The 15,474-nt window shown below is 40.6% G+C and overlaps 1 protein-coding gene across 2 annotated transcripts in view; it reads right to left on the bottom strand.

Moving 5' to 3' along the window:
• Nucleotides 1–15,474, bottom strand: part of SNX9 (sorting nexin 9) — a 104,651-nt gene that overhangs the window by 21,088 nt on the left and 68,089 nt on the right. For both annotated transcript variants that reach the window (XM_023254527.2, XM_019831438.3), the window contains 4 exons: nt 13,482–13,566; nt 11,292–11,417; nt 11,054–11,171; nt 1,487–1,617 (listed from right to left, as the gene is read on the bottom strand). In XM_023254527.2, the coding sequence (XP_023110295.1) occupies nt 1,487–1,617; nt 11,054–11,171; nt 11,292–11,417; nt 13,482–13,566 (460 nt within the window). The remainder of the gene's footprint in view (nt 1–1,486; nt 1,618–11,053; nt 11,172–11,291; nt 11,418–13,481; nt 13,567–15,474) is intronic.

Here is a 15,474-nt window from a genome sequence, read left to right as displayed (position 1 = left end):
AGCCTGCAGCAGAGCGCAGACTAGAGCTCAGGTGTCCTGACTCCCAGGTTCTTTCTTCTTCCTATTATATCAAATCCTAAAGCCCCAGTGTCCAGATCTCTTTTTTTTTTTTTAATAATAATATTCTGTATTGAACACAACCTTTAGAAGCGCTTTCTAAATCAAATCTTTGGAAAATCAGGACTTCTGTTTGAGCCTTGTGGGTACCAGCAAGGCAAGAAAGTTGGGAAGGGATTCCATGCAGCTTTCGTGTCTCCAAAGTAACAGAACTGATGGACAGAACTCCCTCAAAGAACCTAGTTTCACCACTGTATGATCTCACGGCACACTGTGACTGACATCACATCTCACCAGACAGACCAGACTTGTCCAAAGCAGGTGCAAGTCTAGACCTACAATCTTGACCAAAAATTGCTGAAGCACCTCAGTGTTTTCTAGTTCCTGGCCTGGTTACATGCCACACACTCAAATAAGCCCACCAATTCTAGAAACAAGCAGTAACTGAAAATAAGGCCCAAATAATTGTACAATATTAAGTGTATGCGTAGGTCTGTAAACATACACAGAGCCTGATTATTTACACTTATTATAAATGTGTTCATGTTAACAAGGGAAAAGTACTACAAAGCAGTTTAGCAAGTAAATATCTGCCTGAAACTTCCAACAAAGTATATAATATTCCGGTATTTAATTTAATAAAACACGAAAATAATTTCATGACTTTTTTTTCTAGGACTGTAATATATTTCCTATCTCCTATAAAAACTTATGCTTTTATTCTTTACATTGCTTTCTAAGATATGTCATCTTTGTTGTAAGAGAAACATGGAGAAAACATCTTTCAGAATAAAAAGGTACAATTTAGAGCAAAAGTTTGTGGAGAGAGAGAACCATCTCCAAAGCAGACAATAATGAGATGTTAAACAGCCAATGGTTTCTTGACCTTCAACAAAGAATACATGGCCATTGGCAGAATGACTATCTACGGGACAAAGAGAGACCAGCATTTAGTCTGGACTTGCGACTACCGTTCTGGAAAAACGCCTCGGCTTGGAGAAGGCTGGTCCAATGCTGAATCTACTTTTTGTTTCATAACGTTATTACACTGCAAGGTCAAAATGTGATCTTAAGAAATCATTCACTGTTTCCCTCACTTCACACTGATAATATCCTGCATAGTTTGGGGCCTATCCTATTTTTTAAAGCATCCAGGAAAAATTTTCATTCCTCATCCTATCATATCCTTCACCTCCTGCCCACTCTGGGCCAATCCATTCCCAGCTGATGGAAAACCATTCTGGCAAGCGGTTCTTCCACATTATCATGACTAATTTCCCATGTTTAGGATTTAGGTTTCTATCCCCTCGTTGTCTTTGGAGGAAATGAGAAATAGCGAGTCAACATAATTTTAACTTTCAGACATAAAATTGGTATGAATGTGACAATTCTCAATATGATCGGTGACTGTCATAACAAAAGGTCCTACCTTTTCATCTCGGAAATTTAGAAACTGCTGGAAAACCTCACTTTCTGAGATGACTGGGTGACGACACATCCTGGTCACCCATGCCTGAAGTCTCTCCATGCGCATCTTGATAAATTCTTCTTCAAAGCGACCTGCAAGGTGGACAAGAGTGATATACACCCCTGTCTAAAGCGGATTACCGTCAGCGCAAATGAAAGCCGTTTGTATCTACTGGGTCTTTGGTAGAAAGTTATTTAGTATAAGGTAAAACCATAGTGATCTTTCACTAAATTAAAAACACTAACCTAAAAACAAGCTGTAACACAGCAGATGCTCAAAGAGCTACAGGAAAGAGATACAACACGCTTTTTAGTTTTTAAGGATGAGATTCTGATTTAACAAATTAACAAATTTTGTAGCTGTGACAAGAAAAATCACAGCTACAAAGTACTATTTTCTTCAAGGATCCCTGAGTATTCGACAAATTTAGAAGCAAATCTTATCTAAGTATGAAAAACTTCCTCTTTCTGATAAACTAAGACTATGCCAGTCCTGTGTGGCCATATGAAGTCTGTAGGCAGAAAGGGGTGAAAGAATGGAATTTAATAAGTAATCCTTACAAAGTGTGTAAAATTTTTATATCTATAAAAATGTGTCCAAATGCAATATAACCTCAAATTTAGTATTTATGAAAAGTAGCTCAAGACCGTGGCTCTTTATTTCATTGTTTTTTAACGTACTTAAACCAAAAATAGAAAAAGCAATTTTTCCACGAATGCAGTAAAGCTACTATCCCAGAACTTATGACCATTCTAAAACATAGCCAAATGAGGGATATTTCTGTTTTAAAAGCAGAAAATCAGCTTAACAAGCCTGACATACCAAACATCAAGTGAACACTGAAAATGTTTTAAGTCTACCAAACAAAATCTCTGTTCGTTAAAAGGCTCCTGGAGATGAAAATACCAGCTACAGTTGAGTGAGGCAATCAGCTATTCCCATCCCCCCAAAACAATTATAAAGCTGGACAGAACCCAGAACCAAAAATAAGTGTTCTGGAAATCAACCAAAGGCAAACAGCCATGTGAGAAGTGTTTATACTTGCAAAACTGCTGAACTTTATGGAAATCTGTGGCGTTCTGTCTGGTGTGGGGCTGCTCTCATCTCCCCTGTGGCCCCTGTACCTCCCCACCCTCTCCCTGGTTGACATGGAGGTTCTGACAGTGTAGAGCAGACTGTGAATGTGAAGGCTGGCCACTGCAGGTTCCCTGGCGAGGAAAAAGGCTCACTTGACCTGGAGCAGGGGGACGTGCTCATACTCAGTGGTGGTGGCAGTGACAATCCAGAGGCTGGGGAACAGAGAGGGCCAATGACCCCACTAGCCAAGGTTGCGTGGTCCAGCCAAGCATTTTCCGGACTGAGGCTGTGTGCAGAAACAGTGGAGACCAGATGGAATCCGAGTCAGCCACACATTCCTGGCCAATTCTGAGGCTGCACACACTTGTAAAGGAGACACAAAAGGTCCGCAAAAAAGTAAAAGCCAGGGTGGCTAACTTGAAAATTACCTGATCTTTGAATGCGCTCCCCTACCCAAAGATCCATCAGCAGAGGACAGAAGCCGTACTGGCTTGAGGCAGGCTTACTGCTAATCTACACAGACACAAGGGTGAGCCCCAGGGAGCCAAACTTAAAAGAAAAAATAAAAATAACTGAACTTTAGGGGAGAGACAATTCAGAGACTTGGCCTAAGCAAATTACTTCCCAAACAATCAAATAAACATAAAGTAGAAACAACAACCTTCAGAGATGAAAAATCAGAATTGAGAGTTGCTAAAATATATTGTCTAAAATTTTCAGTTTTTGACAAAAAATTGAGAGATAGGCAGAGAAAAAGCAAGGTATAACCCATACCGACAGAAAAGTAGTCAACAGAAACCATCTCTAAGTGTCCCTGGATGTTGAATTTAGCAGACAAAGCAGCTTCCAGAAATACATTCAAAGAGCTAAAGTCATGTTTAAAAATGCAGAGAAATAGGACACGGAATCAAACAATAAAAATTCTCTAGAAAAAGAACTTACAAATAAATAGAATGAAATGTTTAGAGCTGAAAATACAGTAACTGAAATTAAAAATTCACTGTAGAGGCTCAAATGCAGATTCAAGATGGCGGAAGAAGGAATCAGTGAATCTGAAGATAGTGGTTTATATACACAATGGAATACTACTTGGCAATGAGAAAGAATGAAATTTGGCCTTTTGTAGCAATGTGGATGGAACTGGAGAGTGTTATGCTAAGTGAAATATGTCATACAGAGAAAGACAGACACCATATGTTTTCACTCTTATGTGGATCCTGAGAAACTTAACAGAAGACCATGGGGGAGGGGAAGGAAAAAAAAAAAAAAAAAGAGAGGGAGGGAGCCAAACCATAAGAGACTCTTAAAAACTGAAAATAAACTGAGGGTTGATGGGGGGTGGGAGGGAGGGGGGGTGTGGGTGATGGGCACTGAGGAGGGCACCTGTTGGATGAGCCCTGGGTATTGTATGGAAACCAATTTGACAGTAAATTTCATATTAAAAAAAAAAAACATTTATAAGAAGTAAAAAAAAAGTTATCTAATCTGAAGAACAGAGAGAAAAAAATGGATGAACCATGCTTCAGAAAACAAAACACGTGAACATACATGCAGTGGGAGTCCACAAAGGAGGAGAAGAAAAAAAAATATGTGAAGAAATAAAAGGGAAAGTTCCCCAAATTTGATGGAAAATTTTAATCTGCATTTCCAAGACGCTCAACAAACCTGGATAGGATAAATATGAGGATGAATCCACACCAAGATACAGCAGAATCAAACTGTCGGAAGACAGAAACAAACCCTGACAGCAGCAAGTGAAAAATGACTCATTTTGTATAGTGGAATGTGCTTGTGTGTGTGTGTGTGTGTGTGTGTGTGTGTGTGTGTGTGTGTGTAATCAAAAGAACTGACTGATTTGTCATCTGACACAAAGGAGGTCAGAAGCAACGGAAAGACATATTCATCATGCTGAAGGAAAATGGTCAGCTGTGAATTCTATAACCAGCACACTTATCCTTCAAAAATAAAGGCAAAATGAAGACATTCTCAGATGAACAAAGATGAGAGAATTAACTGATAGCAGAGCTGTATTAAAGAAATACTAGAAGAAGCCCTTCAGGTTAAAAAAAATACTACGTCAGGCTAAAAGGAAATTACCTAAATTCACAGGGAGAAATGAAGAGCACCAGGAATATGTGGGCTAACATAGAATATGTATTCTTTTCTAATTTCTTCTCTTCTTTAGAAGACATAAGGTTGTAGAAAGCAATAATTATCATACCATATTGCTGGATTTATGATATATGATGACAGTAGCATAAAAAGAGGGAATCAGAGCTATAATGGAGAAGAGTTTCTATCAATTTTATTAGAATTGAGTATTAATCCGAAGTGCATTGTAACATTACAAAAAAGATGTACACAGGGGCACCTGGGTGGCTCAGTCAGTTGAGCGCCCGACTTCGGCTCAGGTCATGATCTCATGGTTCGTGGGTACGAGCTCCGTGTTGGGCTGTGTGCTGACAGCTCAGAGCCTGGAGCCTGCTTAGGATTCTGGGTCTCCCTCTCTTTCTGCCCCTCCCCCACTCGCACTCTGTCTCTTTCTCTCAAAACTAAACATTAAAAAAAGTTAAAAAAAAAAAAAGATGCACGTAGTATCCTCCGAGGTAACCACTAAGAAAATAATTTTTAAAATTTAGTGGAAAAGCGAGAGAAATTAAAACAGCATACTGGAAAATATTTAACGCAAAAGAAAGGCACTAAAGGAGGAACAAACAAGACACGTGGAAGACAAATATCAAAATGGCAAACGTAAATCTAACTGGGTCAATAATTATTCAATATAAACGGCGTAAAAACTCTAATCAAAACGCAGGGGTTGCGAGACTTGATAAAAAAGCAAGCTCCAACGATGCTGTCAACAAGAGATACAGATTCAAAGACACTAACAGATTCAAAGTAAAAGATGAGAAAAGATATGCCATGCAAACAGTAACTGTAAGAGAACTGGGGTGACTATGTTAACATCAGACAAAACAGATTTTAACAGAGGAAATCTCACTAGAGACAAAAAAGCTCATTAGGAAGATATAACAATTACGAACTGTATATATACCAAAGTCCCAGCATGATTTTTTTACAAATATCTACAAATGGACTCTTAAATTATTTGGAAAGGCAAAAGAAAAATAGCCTGAAATTATTTTGAAAAAGAACCAAGTTGGAGGATTTATACTACCTGATTTAAAGATTTACTATAGAGCTACATGAATCAAGACACTGTGGTATTGGCAAAAGGATGGACACAAAACAGAAGAGAATACAGCCCAGAAACAAAACCAAATTGGGGCACGTGGGTGGCTCAGTCAGTTAAGCGTTTGACTTCGGCTCAGGTCATGATCTCACAGTTCGTGAGTTCGAGCCCCGCGTGGGGCTCTGTGCTGACAGCTCAGAGCCTGGAGCCTGCTTCGGATTTTGTGTCTTCCCCTCTCTCTCTCTGCCCCACCCGGCTCATGCTCTGTCTCTGTCTCTCTCTCAAAAGTAAATAAACATTAAAAAAAAAAAACATTAAAAAAAACCCACCAAATATGTTCAATTGATTTTTGACAAAATGCAAAGGAAATCAACAAAGAATAGTCTTTCCAACAGGTAGTACCAGAATCACTGGATATCCAGATGCATAACATAAACTTCTACTTTATTATACCTCACATCTTACACAAACACTAACTCAAAATGCACCTGAAACTACACAACCTTCTGAAGAAAACAGCGTGAACTTGGATTAGGCATACAGGTTTTCACCATGATACCTAAAGCACAATCCATAAAAGAGACAATTGGTACTCTGAACTTCATTAAAATTAAAAGCTTTTTGTTATGCGAAAAACACTGTTAAGAGAAAGATAAGCCACACCTGGGACAAATTATTTGCAGATTATATTATTTCCAGAATGTAAAGAACTCTCAAAATTCAGTAATGAAAAAAACAACCTAATAAGAAATGGGCAAAAGATTCAAACAGACATTTCACCAAAGAAAATATATGGAAGGGAAATGAGCACATGAAAAGATGCTCAACAGTAGTTATAAGGGAAATGCAAATTAAAACCATGATGAAGTACCACTACATACCTAATAGGTCGTTAAAATAAAGAAAAACTGACGTTACCAAAGTGCAAGCAAGGATGTGGGGCTCCCGACACCCTCATCCACTGCTGGTGGGGATTCCGAAACGGTACAGCCACTTTGGAAAACAGTTTGGCAATTTCTTTCTTTCTTTCTTTCTTTTTTTAATGCTTATTTCTTTATTTTTGAGGGGGGAGGGGCAGAGAGAGAATCCCAAGCAGGCTCCATGCTCAGTGCAGAGCCCAATGCGGGGCTCGATCTCACAACTGCGAGATGGCGACCTGAGCCGAAATCAAGAGTCGAACGCCTAACCTACTGAGCCACCCACATACCCCAGTTTGGCAATTTCTTAAACATGAAACATATGCCTGCCAAATGCCCCCGTCATTCCACTCTCAGGTATTCACCCAAGAGAAATGACAACTTACGCTTATACAAAAACTTGCATGTAAATGTTTTCAGCAGCTTTATTTATTATAAATGCCCCAAACTGAAAACCCAAATACCTTTCACGAGTGAATGGAGAAACAAACTATGGAAGTAGCAATAAAAAGAAACTGATGCACACATCTTGCGTGTATCTCAAATGCACAACGCCAAGAAAAAGCCACAATTGAAAGAGTACACACTGTATGCAACCATTTTTTTGAGCCACCCCTCCCTCCAGTTTCATTGATCTGTTCCACTGTTCTTTTAGTTTCTATTTCATTTATTTCTGCTCTGCATTATTTCCTTTTTTCTACTGGTTTTAGACTTCGTTTGTTCTTCTTTTTCTAACTCCTTTAGGAGTAAGGTAGGGTCGTATGAGATTTTTCTTGCTTTCTCAGATAGGTCTATATGCTTCCATTTATAATGACATTCTGGAAAAGGCCAAACTATAGAGACAAAGAACACACCAGTGTTGCCATGGGTTAGAACTGGGGAGAGGGGATGAAGATAAAGGGGCAAGCCCAAGGGAATTTGGGGAGGTGGGGGGACTTTCTGTACCTTGAATGTAGTGGTGGTTATAAGACCATAGTGGTTGCCAAAACTTTTTTTTTTTTTTAATACTTTTTGGTTTTAAGTTTATTTATTTTGAAAGAGAGAAAGAGAGAGAGCAGGGGAGGGGCAGAGAGAGAGAGAGAGAGAGAGAGAGAGAGAGAGAGAGAATCCCAAGCAAGCTCCACATGGACAGCACGGAACCTGATGTGGGGCTCGAACTCATGAACCGTGAGATCATGACCTGAGCCAAAACCAAGAGTAGGATGCTTAACCGACTAGTCACCCAGGTGTCCCAAAACTCCTAAAACTACACACCAAAAGGAGTTAATTTACTGTATGTATGTTTAAAAATAAACTTAAAAACTACAGGCTGGCCTTTCCTTTAGAAATGACAAGTACAAATAAGCACAACTTTCTTTAGAGAGAAGAGCATTCCGGATCCATACCGCAAAAACTCGCTACCTCAGAAAGAGTCACCCAAACAGCACGATGGATCAGGACACTTCCTATATATTAAAATACTTCAAATTTTTCAAATGTCAGTAGAGATTAAATGCTATAGAAGCTAATAAGACTATGAAGAAACAAAGTCTCATCCCTTGGAAAGAAGATGACTCACCTCCTGGGCAGAAGAGACCCAGTGAGTCCGCATGAAGCTGGGCTATACTGAATTCTCCACGTGAGAAAGTGAATTATACCAAGAGTTTAAAACCTACTCCTTGCCTGAAATTAATTAATGAATTAATTAATGCTTACTCCTCCTGAAAAATTTTCTGACGTCGCTGGTTTATTTTCAAACTCTGACTTCAGGTATTATTTTGTGCTTGTTAGGATTTTCCTACCAGGTTCCAGAAAACTGGAACGAAGGTCGGGGGGAGGGGGATTTCCGATTCTCCATTTTCAATGAACCTGACTTAGGCTTTCACCAAGTATGTGAGTATACCAGTTTGGCATCCAGGAATAAAACCAGATTTGTTCAATATTATTTCACAGAGAACAAAATCTCTCAACAAACTAAAACTGTTAGCTGTAAGTTCCTCATGGATGGATTATCAAGGGCACAGAAATATCATGAGATCATCCACTTGGCATTCCTTTCTCTTCCCTCCAGGATGTAAGTGAGAGGGGGGTTTATATAATAATGATCTTGTGGGTATCACAGGCAGGAGGCAAACGAGAGAGGGGACAGATAAAGTGGCTTCTGTGCTTTTCAGTTTCCTCGGCACATGTCCCAGTCAGAGAATCAAAGCTCAACTTTCTTCAGACTGAGCGGCTGTTGCTTTCTTGCTTTCTATGACATCCCTCTGGCTTCGGGCCTGAGCTTTAAAAAAACCAAACCTTAGTTTGGGGGCGGAACTGTGTGGCTCTCTGATGCTTTAAAATAGCACCGAGTTATCGGACTCAGAGAAAACAATGTATTAAAACCTAAAAGATGTGAGAAATCCCCACAGCCTCGAAACAGCTCCTTAGACACCATGAAACCCATATTGTGCCAATCAAGTTGATAAAGGAGAATGCTAAAATTCAGGGAAACAGACTGAAATTTGAAAACAAGGAGAAAGGCAGAACTGAAGTTTTCAAGGAAATGGATTTAAATTTGAAAAAGGAAAGCTGTGATTTCAAACAATAAGGGTGACAAAAAGGAGGAAGAGTGAGTATCTGGATTGGGCACAGAACCCGGGGCACCTCTGCGGGGTGGGGGGCGGGGGGAGGAAGCGACAATCTGCGCCAACCTGGCCGCCCTGACGTGGCCTTCACTCAGCAACCACCCCCCCCCACCCCCACCCCAGCTCCAGGAGGGCCCGCTCAGGAGCCACCCAGATGAGGGCCAGGACAGGTCTGTCACCTACCTGGCAATGCAGCCCCACTCACCCCTCTGCTACCATTTGAAATTTTTGAAAAGTTTGCCAAAAAAAAAAAGAAAGTCACAATCAAAACAACTTCTTTAAAAACAAAACCTTCCATCTCCTCCAACAGTTTCAGAGAAACCTAAATACACAACAAAATACAGCACCAAGTTTTAAGGAGATTGTAACCGTCTTACCCGAGGTAACGAATTCTGGCTAACGACTAGCTGATACACATCCTGTGACGTCAAAAGAACAATCTGGAATCAGATTCAAGCGCCTGTTTCGGTGGCATCGAGTGCCTCGGCCATGAGAAAGCACGGAGCGGCACACGAGGACACATGACACCTGGCAGGCAGGTGGCTTCACCCCAACGCCGCAAGTGCCTGGTGCTGGCTCGGCCATCTGGCTCCCGGAGTCCCCATCCCTCTCCCAGCTCTCCACCTCCGCTCTGGCTGAGTGAGGACTAAACCCTCTCCAGTCTTCCCTGACCTCCAGGAAAGAAGTCCTCCTGCCCAGATTCCACACTTCCTCCCCCTGAGTTCAGGTTAGCCGTTCGGGGTATATGACGTGGAGCCTCTCTGGCACTGACCTTTTAGGCCCTGCTCTCATCTTGGATCCTTCCCTTTCTATTCTTACTAGTTTCATTTAGTTGCAAGTTTTGTGGCCGCATTTTAAAACTCTAATCTCTAGTGAAGTTCAGCCTCTTTACACACTTTTATTCCAAGACAAACATACGGAGTTCTGAGTACTACTATTCCAGGGTCTATACCGGGCTGCAGATTAAAAAACCAAAAACCAGTGACAGTTCTCAAAGCAGAGAGAAACAAATACTCTCTAAGTGCATTTTTACAAGGGGCTTTCAGAGCACTGTGAATTACTAACCGTTTGATCATTTGACCATATTGATATTGATCTTGACCATATTGATCAGTTGAGGCAGGGGGTGTAGGAGAAACAAACAGGAGAAATAGGACACTTTGAATAATTAAGGCAGAGAGTGATGATCAACAGTAAACAAAAACATTTAAACATTATCTGTCACCAAAGTAACGGAGTAAACAACTTTGCAACTTCTTACGTTAATCCTTAGAAGGTCTGTGGCTTCTACAACATCTGATATTTACATACTTCTCATGAAAATAACACAGCTGAACTGCCTGACAGGTTTACGTCATTTGGATCATACATTGTTATTTCCATTTCAGGTTGTTTGGAGCATTCCTATTTTCTCAGGTGTCACTTTTCACATTGAAAAAAGTCACGTATTTCTTTTACAGGAAATCATGTAGCAATAAAGACACAATGACCGCTACAACTTAAGATGTGTATGCAAGAACTCAAACAATTTTAGGCAATATTCTCATTAGGTGTTTAGGTAACTTCCAAATATATGTCCAGTATACATGGATGTACAACACTTAGCTACTGTTTCCAAACACATATGTTGTTCTTCTAGAAGATGGAAAATGTCATTACTGATTTCCATTAGGACAGATGCTCTATCTGCAGTCTTGTTACTTGTCATCCTGAGTTGAAGGTCACATGCACTCACCTGTGACTTGTTTATCCGGAAGAGAGGGGATTGGAATGGCTGACCCAAACTTAACCAGGAGACGCTCATATAACCAGTCAAAGTGCTTATACCTGTGGTTTACAGATCGATTAGTGTTCTACAATGCAAGGGAGAGAGAAGAAAACGTTACCAATGCCAACTATAGAAAATGAAGAAAAAAGCAAAGTGTAGCTAGGAACGCAGGCACGATTCTGTTTTTGATAACTCAGATACTCACAGTAGGTGTTAGCTGATATTCAATGTAGCTCTTCAGACCATACATTTTGGAGCCTTTCCTGGGATCTGCTACCACACAGTCAAACGTAGAGGTAGGATAAACCCACATTGGGCCATAATCTCCAACCTACACAATGTTCCAGGGAGAGGTGATTTTGTTACATGCAAAAATAGTCAATATGCTAGATATAAGTCATTAAAGGATTCTTTTTAGGACTAGAGGACTAGAGGTCCTTTGGAGGGTCATTCTTGCTCTTCTCTGAGAAGTTATGTACATGCTCCCTGTTCCTGATAAGATTATGTATTAAAGAACACACTTGCCAGGACAAACCCTTCTGCTCCCCATGTGGGCATCTCAGGCCACGGAGGACAGATGTCTGCCTCCCTCTCCTGGGGGAGGGCAGGATGGAACACAGTTTTCCTCTCTCCCGTTCAGTGGTCCTAGTCGTATGTGTTGACGGGCTAGTTTTAAAACATTTCCGATCTGTCACAGACTGATGGTTTTGTGAAATACAAAATTACACACCTGGATGTCTCAACAACATCAAACTGCCATCAAATTCTTTCAAGGCTCACTCTCATGTTCTGCATGTTCAGTCCTAATTCTTTCTAAAGGTGGAAGGAGGAAAAAGTGGGGTGGTGTATCAAAGTTCAGAGGTTATGAGGTCAGGAGGGTGACCAGGGCCCAAACAATCTTACTGGAGGACTAAACGGAAGACCTTGACAAGGAGCTACCATGACTCCTTGAGAGGGAGCTCAGATCCAGAAAACTCTCTGAAAGCTGTGGAGCAGGAGCCTCTGGGGAGCGTCTCTCAGTGACTGAGACCGAGAGAGGTAACTCCGGTCAACTAGGGCCCAATATCCAGAGGCTTTTAATTTTCTTAGTGGGTAGAGTTGCTGTGCCTCAAAAGCAAAGAACCACATCTCTGATTTCTCTCATTTTTCTGAAGACTTGAAGGCATTTTTCCTCGGCTTCCCTTTTCATGCCAGGAGCCTGCCTGGGCAGGCCCGCCTACAGGGTTCAGGGGCCGTTTCTACCTACAACCTATGGGTCCCTCAGCTCCGTTCCAACCCTTCTGGGCTTGTGATAAAGTCCCTTTTGAGGATCTGAGGGGCAGGGCCATGGGCTCCAGTCCTGTGGAGTTTTAAATTTAACGAAAAAACAAAATAATGTATGTTCAGAAGTTACATAAAAAAAATCTGAAGAAAAAATTTAAAAATTAAAATAATCTCTAACCACTCAGAAGGTAATTACCCCAAATTTGCTTTGCGGGAAAGGGATAAAAGGGGCTCTTGGTTGCAGCCCTTCTTTCTCGAGTTTCTAGGATTTCAAGCTTTTCAAAGATGTAGGAACACAATAAAAATAAATCCGATGATCAGTTTTGCAGTTCTATCAAGTTTCCCAGGACCCAGAGATTATAGAATGAGACCAGGTGTTTCCACCTCCTATTGTTGGGCCTACGGTGATCACACCCAAGGCCCCCACTCCCACCTCCATCCCTGTCCTACAGTTACTAGGTTAAGTCCATAGGATCAAAAGACAGCCAGAGTTCTCTTTTCCAGAAGTTAGATAATGCTTAGACAGAGAATCTATCAGCAGTCAACATTTGGGTGAAACCAGAGAGCCCGTGTCACATTATGTAATAATCAAGTTATTCTTTGAGAGAGATTCTTAATGGTGTCACCAACTCCCAGTTTTTATTTGCTAGCTCCTTATTGTGACCTGACAGCTGGTTTATTGGAAGAAAAAGCTAACTGTCACCAATGCAGTGGAAAGAACATTTTATTTTGATAATATGCTTGTACTTTGCCAGGGCAGAGACCTAAATATCTGGATTAGGATTTGTTAGCTAAATATATAGGGCTGGTAGAAAGACAGTATATAAAAGATACTTCAAGACACTTTGGAGAAAAAAAATTATTGAACAAAAATATGCTATAGGTGCTGCTGGTTCAATTACTAATAGCCTTAAAAGTAAAAATAAAATATACCTAAACAACATAATGACAGGCATTAATGTATGCTAAATATTTTTAGTATTCTTACAATACTAATACATATTGTCAGTTACCTGGAGCATTAGGTGTGTTAAAAATACCTTCCAAAAGACTAATAACCCTCTAGGCTTTCAAGCATTATAAAAGAGCTTAATTAGAAACGAAGCAAGCAAACAAAAGTGAATGAACTTACAATGATAGGAATTTTCTCTTTGGGTTTTGCTAGTTGCTTGGCCAACAAATACTGTTCCATACCAGGTTTTGCAAATCCGGGAAATCTGATCATGAAGATAAATGCCCGTGAGTCTTACGTGTTTCCTGAGAGGAACTCTCCAACTCTTGTCCACATTTACTTAATACAACAGTTTTAACCTTGTTCTGTCTTTCAGATGTACCAGGACTAGGAAACTGTGGTAAATGAAACCTAATGTAATCAGATTGTTCAATGGCCAATTAGTCATTTAATTAAGCTTTATCTGGTCAGAGAACAGTTTGACTCCAGAAGGTGTGATATTTATGGGTACTCTATTTGCTTAACTGGATCTGAAACACTCTATCACCCCACAAAGAGTGAAGGGCAGCCTAGAAAAACGTCCCCCAGGGCACAGGAGGAGAAAGTACCGAGAACAGCCATCTGAGTTGAACACATGGGCCAGTGGCCACATGCCAGCATTTTTATATCCAAATTAAAGCTGCCTTTTGACATATTCCCTCAAGGAAGCCACAATTATCCCAAAGAAGCTGTCTCGCTGTCCATAAGTACTTGTGCCATTTCCTTTTGGATTATCTTCAGACCTGGTTTAGGGGACACAAAAGAAAACTGGTCTCCTTAGTAAAGAGACTCCACACACATTCTAAAATTGGAGAAACACTGGAATAAACATATAGCCATCCAAAGTGCTACTTTTTTTTTAAAGATTTGTTTTTATTTTTATTTTATTTTAAGAGGTTTTTTTTTTTTTTAATGTTTATTTTTGAAAGGGGATGGGGAGGGGCAGAGAGATGGAGACAGCAGCGAGCCCGATGTGGGGCTCAAACTCACCAACTGTGAGATAGACATGGCCTGAGCTCAAGTTGGACACTTAACTGACTGAGCCACCCAGGCACCCCCCCCACCCCTCCCCCGCCCGCCAAAGTGCTAAAGAGGGCAAGATTGATTTGGGTTTCAGAAATGTTTTTAATAAGCAGGAAAAAAAGACCCTCAGAAAGCAAAATACCTATAGTAGGACAAGAAGTATTATTTCTATAAAAAACCAACTACATTACTTCTATTTCACTCAAATACCAAATTAAAGGCCAACATGCTGGTCTCAGGGGCCTGTCTTTTCCTTCATCTTCAAAGGACCTACCTCTATCCTCTTTTCCCTAAGACATCCTTTAAACATAGCTCATACAAGAGAGAACAAAGAGGGGTCTAGGAGCTGGATGGCCTTGGGTTCGAATTCCAACTCCAACAATTAAAAGCTATGTGACCTTTAGAGCTCCCGTCTCCTTGGGTGAAGAATGAGACCAATATGACCTGCCTTTTAAGATGATAAGGGAATTAAATGTAAGAGTTATATAAAGAGCCTCACAAATACACTCATAAATTAAAGTTATTTCTAACTATGCCATCATCTCTTTGAAAGTATTCCCTACAGCCTCTGGTACAGCTAGCTCTCTCTGTGCTTCTTCAACATTCTGAGCATACTTCTGCTATACAATTTATCACACTTAATTGCCATCATCCATTTACACATTACAGCCGACCGGAAGCACCTTGGAGAAGGTATTTGTATTTCCAGGACCCAGAGGAGTTGTGGGAAAAATACACTAAATACTTAATGAATTAATGGACTCATCTGGAATAGTTCTATTTAAAAAAATTTTTTTTTAATGTTTATTTGTTTTTGATAGAGCACGAGTAGGGGAGGGGCAGAGAGAAAGAGAGACACAGAATCAGAAGTCAGCACAGAGCCTGACACAGAGCTCGAACTCATGGACCACAAGATCATGACCTGAGCTGAAGTTGGATGCTCAACCGACTGAGCCACCCAGGGGCCCCTGGAACGGTTTCATTAAAACAACCTATGCTTCCGCTAGAAAATACTGATGGAAAAATTGAGGAAGTCACAGAGTGGCAATTCCTTGACTGTAAGCTTCTGGGTGCAGAGTCTCACTTCACACTTCCTTTGGTATTCTTAGGG

This window comes from Felis catus, chromosome B2 (genome assembly GCF_018350175.1).
Source record: "Felis catus isolate Fca126 chromosome B2, F.catus_Fca126_mat1.0, whole genome shotgun sequence".
Lineage (NCBI taxonomy): Eukaryota > Metazoa > Chordata > Mammalia > Carnivora > Felidae > Felis > Felis catus.
Note: the sequence above shows the minus strand (reverse complement) of the source record. Positions and strands in the feature narration are given on the sequence as shown.